This window comes from Pezoporus flaviventris, unplaced genomic scaffold, assembly GCF_033815535.1.
Source record: "Pezoporus flaviventris isolate CSIRO_AGI_PZ_B2104156 unplaced genomic scaffold, CSIRO_AGI_Pfla_v1 ptg000090l, whole genome shotgun sequence".
In the NCBI taxonomy this organism is placed as follows: Eukaryota; Metazoa; Chordata; class Aves; order Psittaciformes; family Psittacidae; genus Pezoporus; species Pezoporus flaviventris.
This window is the reverse complement of record NW_026892638.1, coordinates 3,175,344-3,196,963: the sequence shown is the minus strand read 5'-3', so window position 1 is coordinate 3,196,963 and position 21,620 is coordinate 3,175,344. Positions and strand designations below refer to the sequence as shown.

The 21,620-nt window shown below is 39.6% G+C and overlaps 2 protein-coding genes across 4 annotated transcripts in view; one reads left to right on the top strand and one right to left on the bottom strand.

The window, feature by feature from the left end:
• SCAMP1 (secretory carrier membrane protein 1) overlaps positions 1-21,620 on the bottom strand; it is a 40,498-nt gene that overhangs the window by 12,732 nt on the left and 6,146 nt on the right. For 2 of the 3 annotated variants that reach the window (XM_061475849.1, XM_061475847.1), the window contains exons 2-4: positions 11,154-11,231; positions 3,970-4,068; positions 3,593-3,704 (exon numbers count right to left, since the gene is read on the bottom strand). In XM_061475849.1, the coding sequence (XP_061331833.1) occupies positions 3,593-3,704; positions 3,970-4,068; positions 11,154-11,231 (289 nt within the window). The remainder of the gene's footprint in view (positions 1-3,592; positions 3,705-3,969; positions 4,069-11,153; positions 11,232-21,620) is intronic. The other variant, XM_061475848.1, reaches the window with a different exon arrangement.
• On the top strand, positions 19,144-20,086 carry LOC133280850 (laminin subunit gamma-1-like). Its single transcript, XM_061475864.1, has 2 exons — positions 19,144-19,246; positions 19,461-20,086. The coding sequence occupies exons 1-2, from the start codon at positions 19,144-19,146 to the stop codon at positions 20,084-20,086; spliced, it is 729 nt and encodes a 242-aa protein (XP_061331848.1).

Genomic DNA, 21,620 nt, shown 5'->3' with positions numbered 1-21,620 from the left:
TTGTATACTAGAGATACACATTTGAACTTGTTCAAATTGTTTCATGCACAAGTTCACAAGCATTTAGATAACTGGGCTACCAAAACCCTCCATGTCTCAATACACATTTCCCTCCAGTTCCAAAATACACACAATTCTTTGTTGAATACAAAGACTGGGGACTGAAAAGTGTTCTTCGTTCTCAGAATCTTTGTATTTTTAACAACAGGCTCTTTAGAATCATGGACCAGTTTAGGTTGGAAAGGGCCTTAAGATCATCAAGTTCCAACCCCCCTGCCATGGACAGGGACACCTTGCACTAAACCATGTCACTCAAGACTCCATCCAACCTGGCCTTTAACACTGCCAGGGATGGAGCATTCACAACTTCCTTGGGCAACCCATTTCAGTGTCTCACCACCCTCACAGTAAAGAACTTCTTACTCATATCTAACCTAAAATTCCCTTGTTTATGTTTGGACCCATTACCTCTTGTCCTATCACTACAGTCCCCTTCTAACACTTCGAACTAGGTCTCAATATAGCTTACAGTCAAAACTTTATCTAAAAGCCCAAAAGCCTCAAGAAAGGCAGCTACTGAAATGGTCTAAACTACTCTTCATTTCAAGAAGATGCCCTACAGCATCACTGTATTTATTACAACTGTATACAGTTGTGTGACAGAGTAAGGACACCATAAAGGACGTGGTATCAGACACTTGAATATCCTGTATGCTGATCTGTTCACAGGCTAGAGTATGCACTCTGCCAAATAGAAGCAGATTCAGAGATTCAACTGAGATAAATGCAACATACCTTTACCCCAGCATTTCAAATTCTGCATGCAAGAAATACATTAATCACCATGTTCAAAAAGTGGAGCCGAACTAGAGACTAACCTAAAGGCTAACCTTTGCAAGAAATTCTGACAAGTTTTGCTTGCAACTGCTATGTTCAAACTTATCTTTATTAGCAGTTCATCTGATAAGAATGGAAAACTTGCAAAGCTCACATATGTTTTGTTTCCCCATTCAGACAAGATGAAGCTGGTAGTTCTGTCCAAACAGGTCCAAAGTACTACGTATCTGTTAACTTTTCTGCCTCTTCTACTGAAATTTTTACTAGGCTTTTCAGAGCAGGGGACTGGGACAGGGAGCATACTGAGAGTAACCAAGTAATATTCCCATTCATATTACAAACTATTTTGGGATTTCTTATGCAAAAAATACCTGATAATAATTCAGATTTTCATTCCCACAGTATATGGTTCTTTCTGTCAGCACTAATAGTTCATAGACAGAGTTATGGAAAAATTCAGGTATCATGTAATAATTCAAGATGTTATTTAAGAATTTTATTTTAAGTGCTTTCCCACTGCTGTGGCACAGTTTTCAAAATTTTCAACTAAGACAGCTTGGTGAGACAGTCTGAGATCAAAAACCATGAGATTTTTTTCTAAATGCGTTCTGGATATTCATATTTAAAGATTGCACCTTGATGAGCAAAAAGCTAGCTCAGAATTATTTTACTCAACACACATTACCACCAGAAGGCGTATTAACATAACTTTAATGGCATGTCTACACTATATATGCAGACAGCCCCACACAAGCTTTGTGCAAGCCCCGAAAGGGATTTTCAGGCACGCCCAAATGAACTGGCTGAATTAGGTAGCAGCACCCCTTAACTAGCTCAAATGCAATGCTGCACAGGACCTCAGCAGAAATATCAAAGGCTGAGCTGACCTATCAGCCTGAAGATCTTTGCGCTGTAGTTAGTTATGCATGACAGTTTCCTAGATGGCAGCCAGTATCTTAAATTGAATGCAAATAGCTAGAGTATTGCAGAAGACCTTGTCCTCCAATCAAGACAACTCTAAAGTGTTTTTCTTCTCAGTTGCAATAGATGATTCCTGATTTGCAGAATCTTTTACACAGTCATTTGGTAAAAAAAATAGCATCTTCTTTAATACTTTAAAATCCCTCTTTTTTCTGCTCAGCCTTCCTAAAGAATCCTTTAAGATTCTTCATGGACTCTTCAAGCATTTTGATGTGAACAACTGCAACCTAATATTACTCATTTTAGAAATGACCTGAAACATGCATCGGGTAACATGTATCTCCAAGATACAGATGAACAAAACTGTCCCTAAAGCCAGGAAGAGAAAAGCAATCAATCCAGACCATCATTGTAAGTTAGTGAAATTATATGAAAGGCAATAGATGGAGAAGGAAATAAGGAAGAAAAAAAAACCCCACAACAAAAATATCCACTATCTGGGAGAAGAGGTACAGAGATTTAATAGAGATACTGGAAAGAACAAATATGAATAAAATAAAAATGTCTTAATGAAGAAACAAAATCACTGTGATTCTTTTCCTCAGAAGAAGAATAGCAATTTCCCACTCCCAGATCCTAGGAAATGACTGGCATATATGACTGCTCTCTACAGCTTCCTGAGGAGGGGAAGTGGTGCTGAGGAGGGGAAGAGGTGCTGAGCTCTTCTCCCAGGTATCCAGTGATACGATACATGAAAATGGTTAAATGCTGCACTATGGGAGGTTTAGATGGAACACTGAGAAGCATTTCTTTACTGAGAGGGTGGTCAAACCCTTGAACAGGCTTCCTAAAGAGGTGGTCAATGACCCAAGCCTGCTGGTGTTTAAGTGGCATTTGGACAATGCCCTTAATAACATGCTGTAACTTTTGGTCAGCCTTGAAGTGGTCAGGCAGATGGGCTAGATGATCACTGTAGGCCCCTTCCAACTGAAACACTCTACTTATAAAATTCACAAGACTTTGAATTACTAAGCAATTATGTTATCTGGAATTGCACCAATGCATTTTTAAAAAAACACCAGCACACGTGGAAATAAAACAGTCAGTATTCTAGATACAAGTGAAAAGACCACACAAAGTCAACCTTGCACACAGTGTTATGTTTTAGCTTTTTTCCTAGCTTTAGACTGAAGTTCTTCCTTTTGAAAAGAAATATTCCCACATATCTACTTTTAGCAAAGTATCTTCAGTTAAGGAGATGTAAATCTTCTCATTTGCGAAACTGCTGTACAAAATCTGATGGTTTTGTGCAGCAGACAATTTGCAGCAAAGTGAGATTAACCATCTTGACTACAGGTTCCAAAGTGTCTTGAAAAATAGAAAATTAATAATAGATCTTTCTGCTATTTGCACAGTCTGTAACATAGCAAGAGATGATAAAAAGAAAATGTTTTAAAACAGGTAAGTTCTCCTACATCTATAAATACTTAAAGAAATAAAAGATTTTCCTTACGAAGTTACTTTTACTACTTCTCTAAATGCTCTATTTCTATTTAATTGTATACTTAGATATTAACCTAGAATAAAAATAGCTGATAGCAAGAGAGTAACACCTTAAGGCCAAACTTAAAATTTTAACAGTGAAAATCTACACATGACAGGACAGGTTTTATTCACTGTATGCACTGTCTCAAGGGAGATAAAACTTTCTTTGCCTGAAAAGATTATAAACCCTTCTCTTTGACCTGTTTCAAAATGTCCCTGTAATATTAAAATAGTTTCTAAGAAAATGTTAAATATCTGCAATTTAAAGATGTATTTTTTTCATGCATACCCCCCTGCTGATTGAGACTCTGCATTTCTCTTTCTCTGCGATCTAATTCAGCTGCTTTTCTTTCCAGTTCTTCTTGACGCTTTAGCAGCTCTGCCTGGGCCAAAGCATGCTCCTGAACAAAACAAGCATTGTTAGATATAGATTCAAAATACAAATACAAAATAAAATTTCCAAGTCTGTTTTCTGTAATTAAGCATCTCCAGCTATGGATGAAAACTGGCCTAATATTGCACAAATTTATGCATTAACTGATTACTTAAAGGCAGTATTAATTTTCATAAATCATTAAGAATACCTTATTCCAGAAATAAATACATCATTTCACAAGTGTATTTAAATACTAAAATGGAACCTAGTGCCTGAAGTTGCAGACAAACCTTTGCGATTTGTGTGTAAGCAGGTGGCTCTTCTGTTGGTTTCATTATTGCTGGCTGGGTACTGGGTACATTAGGCAATTTCACATTTCCTGGAGGAGGCTAAAAAAACAAGAGACAACTATAAGGAGACAGTTTCCAAGTCTAATAAGCATCTTTTAACACTGTAAGAACCAATATAACTGCTTTAAAGGAAGCATTACTGACAAACTGAAAATCTAGTGTGCTGTCTGCAATATTATAACCTTTAGGAAAAAGAAGATAACCGTATTCTCTGGTGCAGTGTTCTACTTACTTGGTTTTACACCGCACGACTTGCTATAAACACACATGGAATCTTACGGATCAGTAGAAAGCAAACAGAATTTTGACTCTGTTCAGATGTGAATATGAAAGGGCAGTTACTGTTTAAGGGAACTGCAGGATTTAACAGTGATTTATTCATATTCTGAAACATGATGCCATTTATTAGTAATGTCTTCCAGAGTTTTCTACTAGTGTCTTCCAGGGCTTTCTACTTAACAAAGGCATATATCACCTAGCTAACTAGAGAAACAATGTACCATATTAAATGTTCCAATTCAAGATCCACAATCTACTGCTCAACTACTCTGCCAGCATGTACCCTCATATTCAGTTTCAAGTACCACTGGCAATTCATTCACTTTGTTACCACCTATAAGAACACAGCTTACAAGAAGCTTTTAGTAGCTTGGGTTCTTCCTCTTTCGCCCTTTTTAAAATTCTCTTATTCCCATCCCTTATTGTCATCATCTCTGACTTTCGCCGTATCTATCATACACAATGCTAACCAGAAGCTACTAACCAAGGGAAAAAATATTACCTGGATTAAAGTTATCAACTGAATTTTACCAAAGCAGATCTGTACAGCACTACTATGATGTTATTTTATTCTTAAATACATTTGGGGAAACTACAATTCTTTCTCTGTGTAGAACTTGCAACATGCAAGACTTTCCCACTCTGTGATTTTTTAAGGCAGAGACATTTTTTCCCAGTAAGACTGAAATTAAGAACAAAATTACAGTGAGAAGTGTGATGTTCTCAATACTAAAACACCTTAAAACAAAGCAGGAGTAACTAAATGGCACTCACTTGGAAAATTATGACTTGGTGCAGGTTATCTGCACATTTTCTAATCATCTGTTGAAATTCATGAATGCAGTACACTGAGGAGAAAACCCGTGCTTGAGTAAACTCCATCTCTGTGTGCGATACTGCAGTACATCTCAGCAACATCGGCTGATTCCAGCATTTCTAAATTCTCTTTCCACTTGATACATCAGTTCATAACACAATACTGAGACAAAAGAGAGATCTCATTTCTCAAACGCCTGATGATTTAAGTTTTTCATCCTAAGAAAGATTACTTGGTACTATGGAATGAAGACAACTGAAGGTTAAATGCCAAGTCCTGCTCTTGGGTTACCACAAACTCATTGCAACATTACAGGCCTGGGGAAGAGTGGACAGAAAAGGACCTCTGTGTATTGGTCAACAGCCAGTTGAACATGAGCCAGCTTATGCCCAGGTGGCCAAGAATGCCAATAGCATCCTGGTCAGTATCAGCAGTAGTGTGGCCAGCAGGGCCAGTGCAGCAATCATCCCCCTGTACTCAGCACAGTGAAGCTGCACCTCAAATCCTGAGTTCAGTTCTGGGCCCCTCAGAACAAGACAGACATTGAGGAGCTTGTGAAGGGCCTGGAGCACAAGTCTGATGAGGAATGGCTGAGGGAAAATGTGATGGCTTAGCATGGAGAAAAGGAGGCTCAGAAGGGACCTTATCATGCTCTACAACTACTTCAGAGGAAGTTGCAGCAGGGCGGGGGTCAGTCTCTTTTCTTAAGTGACAGGGACAGAGGAGTTATGCCAGGGGAAGTTTTGATTGGTTGTTAGGAAAAATTTCTTCACCAAAAGGGTGGTCAAGCACTGAAACAGGCTGCGCAGGGAAGAAGTTAAGTCACCACTCCTGAGGTATTTAAAAGACCTGTAGATGTGGCACTCAGGAACATGATTTAGCGGTGGACTTGACACTGCTAGGTTAACCGTTAAGTGGACTTCATAATTCTTAAGGTCTTTTCAACCTAAATGATTCTATGACTCTCTGAAGCTGGTTAAAGGCAGTTAATAAAGACAATTAATTCCTTATGTTGGGGTATACTGTGGTAATGAAAAAGCCCTGTACAAGAACTCCTACAAAAACTAGACAATCATCTTCTACTTCAAACATAAGACAGAAAACCTGCACCACAATAACAAACAGCTACTGAATAAAAACTAATGCATTATGCATTGTAGGCCACAGCAATGCTAAAAAAAAGCCAAAAAGAAAAGAAAAAAAAAGGCAACAATAGCTTTGAAAGCATAACTGATAAGCAGTTGCCTGCCAGACTAATAACCAGGACTGTTCATAGTTTCCCACAAGTACTAGAGCAACCCTCCATAATACTGTAAAAAAATAGTAATACTACCTGTAATAGTGTAAAAAGGTGGATTATCAGACTAGAAAATATCTGAACAGTGAATTCAAAGTATATTTGAAAGATGCTTTTTCTGAACAGCCTACAGTGCTGATAATGACTGATACATGTATATATGCATATGAACAAAGAAAACAGAAAGCTCACGAGCTACAGAAATGAAGATGTCAACCAACAGCACACATGACATTAATATAAGGTACTAATTATGTACAAGATTCTTCTGATTCAGATTTCTACATTATGTTCCATTATATGCTAACTGATCATCTATATGGTGTTAAGACTTGCTGTCTATTGTGCACATAATGACAGTTGTGTAAAAGACCTGCTGCCTACACAGAATCCTGTGCCCCTGGAAGAATTTGTAGCAGAGGCTGTGAATTCTGGAATCCTAAGAAAGAGGGGCTGGGGGATAAAAGCTGTTAAGGGATATTACAAAGCCTACCACTTCTGGGATGCTCTGAGACCTGGGGACTCCTCCCTTCTGACTGCTGGAGTCCAGTCCAGCTCTCCTGAGAGTCTTTGAAGGCTATCCATTTCAGGTTGCTGAAGACAGCTATAGCTTTCCTGCTTCCAGGTTCAGCTAGTAGCATGTTTAGTGTGTATCCCAGGGATGCACACAAATAAACACACACCTGCACACACAAGGGCACTAGAATGGCCAGCTACAAAAGCTGCCACAGACTGGGCATTGCCTTTAACAACATCCCAACGTAAAACTATCAGATTTACACAGAACATAGATACACAGAGTCATACCCCAGTGCTCCTTTCCAGTGAGTGTGAGAGCTGTCACTTCTCCTTCCTCTGTTATGAAGCCAGCTGAGATACGTTCCAGTTCATGCTTTCATAATTTTCCATCTTACTTTTCTTAACACTCAGCCGACTACCTATTTCTATCAAGAAGCCAGGTGTGGATGATCAATCTGGTTTCTTATAAACACTTCACTGTGTTTGGATGCAAGACAGAAAGAGAGGAGCTACCCAGGAATTTAATAGGAAAAAAGAAAAAAAAAAAACCACCAAAAAACATTCAAATGTCTCTTAAAACCACCTCAACTCTACTAATATTTTTTCCAAATTTTTAATGCAGCAATTTGAAAATGACTGCTATATGCATTATTGTGTCTATTCATGTTACACATATATATACAGTGCTCGAAGGAGTTCAACATGCATTAGCAAAACTTGCAGAACCAGGGAGAAAGTAAAAGCCTTCTTTAAATGTATTTTCATTAAATGATGAAGCAGAAATACTAATTGTCTAATCTCATCTGTTCCTTCGTAATTTCAGAAACATGAAAAAAGATGCAAAGTAATCTCCATGACGACTGTTAGAGCTGGAAACCACTGAAGATGCAGGCAGTGGTATTTTATCTAACATTTATACCAAGAATACTCCTCATTTCTCTTGTTAGATGTCAAGGTCGTAATGCTTGACACCTATTATCTTCTACATCCATTCACTTTCCCCATTAAGTCTTACATGTTATTTTCCTATCAAATTTCCCAGTGCAGATGTGAAGGATATAATTTGACTGATAGAAGGTGAATACACCGAAATATTTTCTCAGTACTCAAATAAGGAGTACTGAGAAAAAGTAGAATTAATTTGTTTTTTCCCCCTGTCCTATCTAACCAAGAACTGGTAGGAAGCATCTCCCTTGGCAGAAGTAAAACACAACTAAGCTAAAATAACAAATGTCAGTGTTTAGAGTTTGAAGTCACTTTCTCAAAGAAGAAATACTTTTGCAGTCCAGCATGCTTTAGCAACTTGAATTTGAAAGGAAGGCAGAAAGGTTATTGCTACATTAATGCTATAGAATGCAACGTACCATCTTACCACTACCACTAGAAATTTGGATTTCCAATTAAAGCATACCATTCTCAGCTTTCTTAAGAACTACAACTACATATTATTACTCGTAGTGAAACAAATATAATTTTAAGTCTTACAGACCAGTAATTCTCAAACTAAACAGCATAAAAGTCTTCAGGACATATTTTGCTACCACCAGCTTGCATCCTTTCTGCTCATTCACACCACTGTGGTTTCCAAACATTTGAAGTGGGATTACCTGCACAAAATTGTTTGAGATGACTCAGCTTCCCAACAAATGTAGAAAAAGGAACAGCAGCAAATGAAAGCCCCCAGAAACTATTTGGATGCTTTTGCTCTGAGCAAGACACAAAATGCAGAGTAATTTCTATCCCTACACTGACAGACATTGCAATCCTCCAAGTCTAAAATTCACAGACCCTGTTTCTATCTGTTTATCCAGTCCTTAAAGGCATTCACTTCCACTGTCTCTTCCCTTAGTCCTGTCACATACATTTATTTCTACGTGCATAGTATGCCCTTCTCTTGCACACAAAGCTGCTAGGAAAAGACAGCAGATTACACGGAATTGTGAGCATATCCTCAGGTACCTCAGGCACATTGCTGCAAATACATATAATTACAGAATAAATACTCACATATTCAGCATCCACAAGAAACAGAGGAAGAGTATCATCTAACGGTTAGATGACTACTGCACTCTTAGCTGAACATATACTTTACTCTTTCAGGCTTGTCTTCTGCAGGAAAACCTGTGGAAGCTCTTTTCCTCTACAGACAACTCATTCAGTAGACAGTTTTTATTAATTCAGTAACCTCTCATAGATTATTAATTGAATCACAGTGCATGAATATAGCACATATGCAGTAGATTTGAACACCGACACAAAAGACCTTCCCCATCTTCCCAACTTTTCTATACGAGTGACATCTGTAATGAGCAATTAAAGTGTTTTATACACGCACAGCTGATTGTTCAAAGCCAGTACTCAATTTTCCTCTTTCCACTGAGCTGCATGTTAAAATAAGTGCACAAGTAATTAAAAAATGTCAGAGTAGCTCTAGAATGTTGTGTTGAACCAGACCTACTGTCTTTCTAACTTAGGTTAATACAAAGCATTTTTTAAACTCTTCAAGCTTCAGAAAGATAATTTCTGATATTGTGAGTTCGAAGAAAAAAAAATTTGAAGGCTTATTTAATACTCTTGCTAGTTGAAAATACTCTGCCTTAAACATCTAATCCACGACTCATCAAAACCAAGCTTGTTCCAGTGTAGCTCTACACCTGCTGCCCCAACCTCACCTTTGTTTCCTGTGATCCTGCTTAAGTGATAACCTTCAGTGGCAGTCTAACGGATGCTTCTGCTTGTGACAGCTACATAACTCAAATTGGATTTGGGGGAGAGAGAACACAATAGCCAAGGGCTAATTTAAGCGGTGCAGCCACCTAACCACAGTGCTGGTTCAGGTCCAGCTCAAATTTGGAAGAAACTAACTTCAATAGTTGGCATGCAAACGTGTATGAATCAATTAGCTCACTCCATAAATAGTGGACAGCCCAGGGCATGTTGAGCCTTCCTGCGTGGCGGCTGACTGCAGGCCAGTATCTCCCTTTGAGCAGAGACACATCAAGGTTACTCCTCTGGGTTGAGAGATTCCTTGCTGCAACAGATTTGTGCTGAGTAATTAACAACACGCTAAACTTTGAAATCTTAGCTAAGTGATATTAAGGATTGACTGTGCATATATAATCCTTTAAATATAAATCGCTGATGACGTCTGGGACTAAGTCTGGATGCATCTGCACCTAAACGCTCCTCCGGAAGAAATACAGAAAGCAAGAGGGTCCCTTCTGAACTCAGGACTCAACAGAAGGGACTCCCTGATAGTTCTGTCTAATCCTAACCTCTATGCAGTAAATAATCACATTTACCTTGCTATTGTATTTTGTGAAACCACTGTCACATTTACTATCAAATTGTTAAATTGCTGTTTTATAAACACACTGCTGCTTCTCTCTTTAGACTGAAGCGTGCCATGCCATCTGTGACAATTGCAAAGGTTCAAGTACCAACATTTCCTACCAGCTCTATCAGATTTGCCATAGGAAATAAGCCTACATTTGAAAAAACTGTATTTGAATGTTTACAAATTATACTAAAAGACACAAATCATCCATACACTTGCACAAGATCTTTACTAACAAAAGTAACCACTGAAAAATGCTGTTATACTCTATTCCCTATGTCCCTCCCACACCCTGCCCCCAAACCCCCTCTCCTGTGCATGAAAATAAGCACAAGGTAAACTAAATCTCTATAAATAAGAGCCAAAACCCAACTATGCTGCTTGAACATAAATTACTCCTTTTTCTACAGCACAACTGCACATAGCTTGTGGACTGTTATTTAAATGCAATTTTTTTTCTCATTCTGAACACCACCTTCTTTCATTAAGTGAAAAGGAAATCAAAAGCAAGACACTGAGGAGGTGTGCTACACTCACGAGCTTTAAAGCAAGAAGAATTCAGAAAAGCATAAGGACAGACTATCAGAAGTCTTACCCAACAGGGTAAAAAAAAAAGAAAAAAAAAATATCAGGCCTGTTTTGCTTCCCTTTCTGAGAGCCAGTGTTCCTTAACCAGTCAAAGCTCACTTAAATCAACTTAACCATTTAATCCTCCAAATATTTCATTCATGGGACTACCTATCCTTACACATCTTCCATCACCTCTACCTAGCCCATTACATGTTTCAAAATGTCAGTCCAAAACTCTGAAAACAATACTTCACAAATCTTACCTAAAAGTGTTAACAGCTTGATTAATAAATAAATGTGCTTACTGTTCTTGAATCAGAAAAAGGATTGTACTCATCTAGCCCTGGAGGAACATTTCTTGTCACTTGTGTAACGGAAGGATCCTAGAAAAGAAAACAGTTATGTAAATGTATGCACAGGTATATAAGCAACAAGTCAACACTTGCATCATTATATCATATAAAACTCAGCATTTGTTTCACCCTAAAAAAAGGTTTGTTTTCAGTGAAGAAGCCTGTAAACATCCACCTCTTTCTCTGTCTTCAAGATGACATCGGTTTATTCTAAGTTTCTTATAAACCTAGATTAATACCATCTGAAAGAAACTACCTGTGATGCATTTGATTTATAAGGAAAAAAGCTCTCAATAGAGAAGGGAAGAAAACTATCCTATGTTTACCACTGGACACCACAACTGTACATCCAAAAAGCACAACAGAAGAAAAGAGCTTTCTGTAGCTCTTGGTTTTCCCTGCCCAGAAAAACCTCCAACACCTTCATGCACAGGAAAAGCATTTCAGAAAAATGAAGTTGAGGAAACGGTGTCCCACAGCACCAAAAGGACCTATAGTTCAGCTTTTACTCAACTGGTAAAATGAAAATATTATAATTTTTTTCCTCCAGTGAACTATGCAGGCTGTTATGTTCAGTAAGAGCTGAAACACTCTGCCTTATCAGCAGCGTTTTGGTCACAAATCTGAAACAGAGCCACACGGACTGCTATATACAAAAAAAAAACCCACCATCCTTGCCAGACCCAGTACACTTATTCTAGCCTTTACATATTAATGTGAATTGGTAGTGTGCAAAATACTCCAATTTTTTGTTCATGCTTTCAGTGTCGTACCCCTTTCACAAATGCTGCCATATCATTCACTCTTCCACACAAAAATGCTCAAGTATAGACATACATGAAATTAGTGATAGCTAACCACGAGCCACTTAGTGGAACAACATGCCTACATTACTGAAACTCAAAATAGCACTCAAATAGCAGCTACTTTAAGTTAAATTAGCTCCTTTAAAAGTACATGTCAACAATAAACTTCTGTTTGTAGAGTGCTGTACTAACCAAATAACTCAGCTCAACTGTGTCCATGAAGGACTATAAACACTATAAATGCAATTATCTGAATAACCAGAATATCAGACTCACGGGACAGCCACTGAACAGCAGCAGATTTCCAAAAAGCAGGAAAGAGTGGTTAAGTCAAATTCAGAAGCGCAATCTTTATTTAGAAATACAATATGCAAACAACAGTAAATACCGCATGAAAGAAAGTTTTTTTTCTCTAAATGTTCTAGAGAAGAAGGAGAGGGGAGGGGCAGAAGGGGAGGGAAAGTTTCTCAGATCTCTTCACACAGCTATTGTAATATTCTAACACTGACAAATAACAGGAAACACATGCTGAGCCAAACAAGCTGACTACATCAAAAGTCTTAGTACTAGAAATAAGTTGTATGCTTAAATGCATACAGCAAGTAGAGTGAGAAACCCTCCAACAGAAGTCCATGAATTACAATTACTATACTTCTGCCAAATATTTCTATTGTTTGCCAAAGCTCCGGAAAGAAAAAAAAAACTACCCAAAAACGGAATGACTCAGAGTATATTCAGCACCAGTTCTATTTAAGAAAAAAAATCATTACCTAAAAAGCCCCAAACACTAAAACACACAAACTGAACCCCACCATGGCAAGTAGTATTCAAATTCTGCTCTAAGAAAACCTCAGTTGCACAGCCTGCACTTAACAGAAGCTCCTGGCCTGATTTCTTCCACGTTCAGAGAGACTCATGGAAAAGTAAATCAGAGATCACAAGAAAAGAAGCGTAATCTCATAGCTGAAGGAGGCAAGTATTAGTCTGGAGATAAGTATCTCTCTTATACTCACTCACTGTGATCTTCTCTAATGCTAGAACTATCCTCAGCATAGCAAGAAACAAGATCTTCACAGTCTGGGTACCCAGGAGGAGGTTGCTAGACTTCAAACTGTACTGAATACCTACCTACCCAGCATTGAACAACTGACACTTCGTGTTTCAAAACACTTCCTACAGTATTTCTGATGAGATTAGACCTGACATCCCAAGGAATACAAAGAATTACTTCGAATCACTTACCTTACACTGACTGCATCTCATTTTAAAAATAGGGCAAATGCCAACTAACCTAAATACAGTGAGGCAAAACTGTGCAGCACTCATACTCACTGCTGAATAATAAACCACTGAATTTAGAGTTAATCAGGGTCTGAATAATGAACACATACAATAAATGTTGTGCAGGACCACATACCCAGAGAAAAAGTGGCATTTAAATGAATGCTATCAAATTTTTATGTTGCATGACCAGGTATATTCTAGTGAGTAAAACTTTTAATATTCTACAAGAATAATTAAATCTAGGCTGGCATAACTTATTTTTCCATATTTGATATTCCACTTAGATAATAAAATTAAAATGCACTATTTTTCAGTTTGGGGATGCGGGGGGGGGGGGTGGGGGGGTGGGGGGGTGGGGGTGGGTAATATTAAGTAGCAGTAACCATCAAATATCCAGAGACCTCAACTTGCTGCATGATTTACGTGATTAAAAATCAGGTTATCCACTGCAAATAGTGAAGATTGGGAATTTCTGGGACATGCTTTAAATACTCTAAAGTCAGTCACCGAATGCAGCAACTGCAAAATGTCCAGTCCCCACTTCAGGAGGAGGAAAGCTATGTTCAAATTAGAGCTGCCCTTGCACTAACTCCTTGCCACAACTTGAGTTTCCTCAGCCACCTGGCCAGTTCCAGCTCTTGCTACTTCAAGTGCTGATCCCTGTAATTCCCGTCTTGTCCAGCTCCTTGTTCTCTCCCTGCAATTCACACACCCTTCTCCAGCTTTATCTCACCCAAACTCCTGCCACTTCAGCCTCCTGAGTTTCTTATCTTTTTATTTAATCCTATTAGTGATAACAACCTCAGAACAGAATTTAAAAACAGGCCATTATTCATGCCCAGCTACTGTAGCTATTAACGTATTTTAGGCACACACATTCACTTCAGATGACATTTTCAAGATCTGAATTAGTTCAGGAGACCAGAGTTTTAAGAAACCAGAAAAACTTAATTAACTGATTTTCTTCTAAACTATCATTTTAACTGTTTCTTGTAGTCTCTCTCCTATCATGTCAATCTGGAAAGCAAAGATTAGCATCGCACTCAGAATCACCAGGGGTCAGGTTCAAGAGCACCCCAGTATTAACATCAAGAATACAAAAAAGTCAGTTGGAAAAGAAAAAAAAAAAAACAAACCACCAAAACCATACACAAACAAGCCAAAACCAGAAAACACAACACATTTTATCTCACATTGCCAAGAACATCTACAGAACTATTAAAAATGCCTCCTGTGCCAAGTTAACAAATTATGCTCACATCACTCCAATATAGATAAAATTAACTGAATACCCAGTCATCATCACAGAGGGTGCTCAAACACAATTAATTACAAGTGAGAATGTTTAAAATGGAGCAGAAGAATCCGTTCTATGCAAGTTTTTACAGCTTTTTGAAAAACAAATTAAAGGGAACAGGGACCTCTGTTGTCTAGGAGACCAAAACTAGTCATAAACTACCAGGTTTCATTAATACACAAGAGATTAGCAAATTAAAGACTGACAAGTAGATACATCCATAGCAATTCTTTTTATTACTGTTCACCAGCATAGGTCCAGCACTGTTCCACCAGGACTGAGATGCTTTGATAGCGTATACAGAACCCAGTAATATTCTTTAAAACACCTTCGCTACATTTACATTGTTAGTTCTGATACAAAGAGAAAGTAGTGAGCTAGGACTTGCCCCCTCCAAACTGTTGTCCAAGTTGCTGAAAATTTTTCACTTTTGAGGTACACCTTTTCTTCTATCAAAAAGGCAAAAGCATTTATCATTTGCACAAATAACATGTAAGGAAAGAGCGAAAAAAAAAAGGCTAAAAATATAACAATGATAATATGTGCTTGTGTTTTTTCCCTAAGTGGAACTAGGTGACATCAGTGCTCTGCACGGAATATTTACTTCAGTATTTCTCAGTTTGCTCCCAACGACTAGTAGGGAAGTAAACGCAACATCATATTGCAGAGGTCAAGAAACAGAGTTTATAAACACTAAACACTGATTTGTATAGAGATTATAATGGTTTTACAACACATTAGCAACTGAAAACAAGAATTTCAAATAAAAATCACATAACCTAAATAGAAAAAACAACCTGTTGGAAAAAGGAACAGGGGAAAATTCAGAAGATATTTTTACAATTAAAAAAAAAAAAGGAAAACAAAGGTAACTATAAGGAAATAGGATAATAAGATAAATTTTTAACACTGATTGAAAGAGCAAGTAAGAACAACAACTAAGTATCTTCTAAAACTTGGGTACCCAGAGTATCACACATTTAAAAAATACAACAATCTTGTTGCTTGGAAAAAGCATAAAATGGAAATGATGCACTTAGAAGTGTGGGGTTTTGGGGTTTTTTTTTTTTGTTTTGGGTTGGTTTTTTTTTAGATTTCCATGGAATTTACAGAACAGCATCAAAAATCTGAGTATACTAACAGGTACACCTGGTTAGTCCTAAGAAAAAGAGACTAAGGAGAAACAATATACTATGAATGCAAAAAAGGATTTTAAAAAGAAGACGTTTAATCATTTGTAGTGAATGAAATCAGAAAAATAAAACATGGAAATACTGCATTAATTATGTAGCTCCATAAGATTAATCTGCTAAAGATGACTGTAGAAACCTTTGTTTTTTACCTCAGTTCTGTATTAAGTTCTATGTTAAGAACTCTTAATGAGTGGAGTACTTGAAATCCAAACTGAGAAAACAGTTCTCATCACAAAGCACCTTAGTAGATGAAGTCTCTTTATATTGTCAATTCACTGTACCAATCCTACTACCTCCCTCATCAGTCATTGGCTTACCCCCCTTCAGCTCTGCCACCATAGAATCCTTTCTTATTTCAAGATCCCCGCAAGTAAGTTTATCTGACCTAACTGCTTTACCAGTTACTGACATCAATCAGCCTTCACTTTGCAAATATCTTCAGCATTTACTGTTCCATAAACACCTAGCTAGGCATTTTCCCTGTTGCTTTTTGTGCTTGGAGGGAACTTCCCAGAAAGCAAGAGAAGCACAACCCCAATCTTATCCTCTTAACTTCCTTAAAATAACTCTGACTGTATACAGAATAGAAGCAGAAGCCAGAGGTCTACCAGGAGTGAATCCAGACTGGTATATCCACCCTGGGGAAGTCAGGAGATCAGATCCACAAATCTAGCAAAGTCAATCTTAACCAACTTTCTTACCCCTACCGCTCCCACTAAAAGGCTTTGTTTTCTTTTATGAAAAGGATAAACTTTTTATCTCAAGTTAAGCTCTCTACTGATTACCACAACTTATTCCCAATACCCACTTCATATTAGCCTTTTCTATATGAGTAACACCAAATGTACACTTCTCAGTAAGAATTCATCCTGAGGTCTGGGGTTGTTTTGTTTGCTTGGTTGGTTTAGTTTGTTCTTTGGTTTTGGGTTTTGTTGTTTGGTGTTTTTTTTTTAATGGTAAGAGTTGTACTTCACTGTTGAGTACTTCCTAAGATCACACAACCGGCTCAGAAAATTAAGCAAAAATGCACAATAAAAAAAATGCCTAAAAGTATGTTTGTTGATCTGAGTTTTTTGATTTCTTGATCAAACTATCCACTCCACTTCCCATAAATGAGTTCTGGAGGGGAATTAAAGCTATTGCTGTGTCAGTTGAAACTCTCCGTATAATATATTTTGCTTTCAATATGCCCTCATGAGCATTTTTGGGAAGGGATTTCTGACAAAGCCCACCTTTGAAGAACAAAATGGTGAGGGGAAAGAAAAAAGAAAAGTATTTGGACAGCAATGAGTAACTTTTAAAAAAGTAGCTTTTTTTCCTCCCTGTTAACTGTTAGGTTTCAATTTTTTAGATCAGGACCTGACACTTCAAAAAGACAAAAGCCTGCACATGAAGGATGGTTTTGTCAGTATCATAACACACTACATCCCACCAGATTAAACCTCTGAAACTGCAATTTGCACATATTCAGTAAACACTTAATACAAATCAAACAGCTAAATTCCCCAAAGACTTCCTCCTTTTTCACGCCACAGAAAGCTGCACATGGAAGTTTCAAGAAACTGATGTCTTAATGCAGTGTCAAACCTTGCCACTTCTTCATGCTTTGTTTCTTTTTTCATCACCCCATGCCCAAGAACAAGTCAAGGTACAGAAACTTCACAAAAGCAAGTAAATTGAGATTTCATGTTTCACTGTCCTAATAGCACACTAGCAGTATAAACAGTTTACATTTAACAGTGTGAAGGAAACCTTATAATACATTCTAAACTACTGCTAAAAACCACTACTACAAAATACTGTCCTCAAAGCTTACACCTATGGGAACTAGTAACTCATAGGCAAAATAAAGACTATTTAGTACTTCTAATAATAAAAAAAAAAAAAATCTGAGTAACCACTACAATAGTTCTTTCACAATTTCAAGTTTAACATCTCATTCGCTGATCAGCCATTTCCCACTCCCCTCACAGAATGATGCTCAAAAAATTTTCACTTTAGCACTGACCAAACAGAATTGTTAAATTCTGTTAAATAGTGTAAAAGTAGCCAGCTGGGCTTTCTTACACTTGGCTGTCAAGCAATGCCTGTTATACACCACAGTATCTCACAGTAGCAGAGCTAAAAGGGTTCTGAGCCACTGAGCAAGACAATTCAATTCCCCACCCCTGAAACCAAAAAGAACTTCAGAGGCTCACAAGGCCAAATTCGTCCTAAAGCTTTTAAAGCCTATGGTCACACAAAACAAGAACTCCCTAGAAATATAGTCTTGTGTTTTTCATTATGTTATTTCCCATCGAGAGATAGTTCATGCAGTAGTCCTTGGACCAGTCCAGACCAGGCCAGACGCAAAAAATGTACTGTACACTGCAGCTGGGGAGAATGGTCCCACCTGGAGAACTCTGGCAGAAAACTGCAGGGGAGACTCGAGGTCGACCCCTCGGCTTTTGGAGTCAGGAATACAGAGGATCTGAGGCCAGCTATACCCCAACTGAAAAAGAGATACTGGCAGCCTATGAAGGGGTTTGAGCTGCTTCAGAAGAGACTGGCACTGAAGCACAGCTCCTCCTGGCACCCCAGCTGCCCATGCTGGGATGGATGTTCAAAGGCAGGGTCTCCTCTACACAACATGCAACTGATGCTACACGCAGTAAGTGGGCTGCGCTAAGTACACAACAAGCTTGAACAGGAAATTCCAGTCATCCAGGAATTCTAGAAGTCATCATGGACTGGCCAGAGGGCAAAGATTTTGGAATGTTACCAGAGGAGGAGGTGATGCATGCTGAAGAGGTCCCACCATATAATAAACCATCAGAAAGTGAAAAGCAATACGCCTTGTTTACTGACGGGTCCTGCCGTATTGTGGGAAAGCATCGGAGATGGAAGGTAGCTGTATGGAGTCCCCAGCGACAAGTCGCAGAAACTGCTGAAGGAGAGGGTGAATCAAGTCAGTTTGCTGCACAGCAGCACCTGTATCTAAGAAGGATAAAAATGACTGCTACTGCTGAACCCAGGACAACCAAAAAGTGGACAAAGCTGCTAACACTGAAGTGGCTTAGATGGACTTAGATTGGCAACATAAGGGTGAATTATTTTTGGCCCAGTGGGCCCATGACACTTCAGGCCATCAGGGCAGAGACGCAATATATAGACGGGCCCGTGATCGAAGGGTGGACTTAACAATGGACACTATTGCCCGGGTTATTCATGAGTGTGAAACATGTGCTGCAATTAAACAAGCCAAACGGTTAAAGCCTCTCTGGTATGGAGGACAATGGCTGAAGTATAAATACGGGGAGGACTGGCAGATTGATTATATCACACTCCCACCAACCCACCACAGCAAGCACCATGTGCTTACCATGGTGGCAGCAACCACCGGACACCTGGAAACATACTCTGTGCCCCACACCACTGCCTGGAACACTATCCTGGGCCTTGAGAAACAAATCTTGTGGCAACACGGTACCCCAGAGAGAACTGAATCAGACAATGGGACTCATTTCTGGAATGACCTTATAGACACTTGGGCCAGAGTATGGCACTGAGCGGGTATATCACATCTCCTACCATGCACCAGCCTCTGGGAAGATCAAACAGTACAATGAATTGTTAAAAACTACACTGAGAGCAATGGGTGGTGGGACTTTCAAACACTGGGATACACATTTACCAAAAGCCAACAATAAAACATGCCAGGCAGAGGTGCTTCTTGGTAATGCTGCTGCTGATGTCCGCGAAGCCAAGGCTAAAGCAGATGATGCTGAGAAAATCACTGGCACTGTTCAGAAGAATGCTGCTGCTACCAAAGCCAAAGCTGACAAGATTTTTGCTGATGTAACAGGGCTGGCCAGGGAAGTGGATGACATGATGAAGCAACTACAGAATGCAGAAAAAGAGCTGAAGCGGAAGCAGGATGATGCTGAGCAGGGTATGATGATGGCAAGCATGGGCTCACAGGCTGCCCAGGAGGCAGAAGACAATGCAAGAAAAGCAAAGAACCCTGTGAGCAGCTTGCTTTCTGTCATTAATGACCTGCTGGACCAGTTAGGGCAACTGGAGATGGTGGACTTGAACAAACTGAGTGAAATTGAGGGTACCCTGAACAGTGCCACAGACCAGACGAAAGACAGTGACCTGGACCAGAAATTGTCTTTTCTTGAGAGAGAAGCCAGGAAGCAAGATGATGCAATACAGTCTTACAACAGGGACATTGAAGAGATCCTGACAGACATTAGCAACCTGGAAGACATCAAGAAGACTTTGCCATCTGGCCGTTTTAACACCCCATTCATAGAATCATAGAATCATTAGGGTTGGAAAGGACCTTAAGATCATCTAGTTCCAACCCCCTTGCCGTGGGCAGGGACACCTTACGCTAAATCATATCAGCAAAGGCCTCGTCCAACCTGGTCTTGAACACTGCCAGGGATGGAGCATTCACAACCTCCCTGGGCAACCTATTTATTCCAGTGCCTCACCACCCTAACAGGAAAGAATTTCCTCCTTATATCCAACCTAAACTTCCCCTGTTTAAGTTTTAACCCATTACCCCTGGTCCTGTCACTACAGTCTCTAACAAAGAGTCCCTCCCCAGCATCCCTATAGGCCCCCTTCAGATACTGGAAGGCTGCTATGAGGTCTCCACGCAGCCTTCTCTTCTCCAGGCTCAACAGCCCCAACTTCCTCAGCCTGTCTTCATACAGGAGGTTCTCCAGTCCCCTGATCATCCTTGTGGCCCTTCTCTGGACTTGTTCCAGCAGTTCCATGTCCTTTTTATGTTGAGAACATCAGAACTGCACACAATACTCCAAGTGAGGTCTCATAAGAGCAGAGTAGAGGGGCAGGATCACCTCCTTCGACCTGCGGGTCACACTCCTTTTGATGCAGCCCAGGATATGGTTGGCTTTCACAGTATCACAGTATGCTAGAGATTGGAAGGGACCTCGAAAGATCATCTAGTCCAATCCCCCTGCTGGAGCAGGAACACCTAGATAATGTTACATAGGAATGTGTCCAGGCGGGTTTTGAATGTCTCCAGGGAAGGAGACTCCACAACCTCCCTGGGCAGCCTGTTCCAGTGTTCCGTCACCCTCACTGAGAAGAATTTTCTTCTCAAGTTTAAGTGGAACCTCTTGTGTTCCAGTTTGTACCCATTACCCCTTGTCCTATCATTGTTTGCCACTGAGTAGAGCCTGGCTCCATCCTCGTGATACTCCCCCTTTATATATTTATAGACACTTATAAGGTCACCCCTCAGTCTCCTCCAAACTATAGAGACCCAGCTCCCTCAGTCTTTCCTCATAAGGGAGATGCTCCACTCCCTTAATCATCTTCGTTGCCCTGTGCTGGACTCTCTCCAGCAGCTCCCTGTCCTTCTTGAACTGAGGGGCCCAGAACTGGACACAATATTCCAGATGCGGTCTCACCAGGGCAGAGTAGAGGGGAAGGAGGACCTCTCTCGACCTACTAACCACCCCCCTTCTAATACACCCCAGGATGACATTGGCCTTCTTGGCCACAAGGGCACAGTGTTGGCTCATGGTCATCCTGTCGTCCACTAGGACCCCCAGGTCCCTCTCCCCTACGCTGCTTTCTAACAGGTCGTTTCCCAACCTATACTGGAACCTGGGGTTATTCCTGCCCAGATGCAGGACTCGACACTTTCCCTTGTTATATTTCATCAAGTTGTTCCCTGCCCAACTCTCCAGCCTGTCCAGGTCTCGCTGGATGGCAGCACAGCCTTCTGGCGTGTCAGCCACTCCTCCCAGCTTAGTGTCATCAGCAAACTTGCTGATAGTACACTCAATTCCCTCATCTAAATCACTGATGAATATAT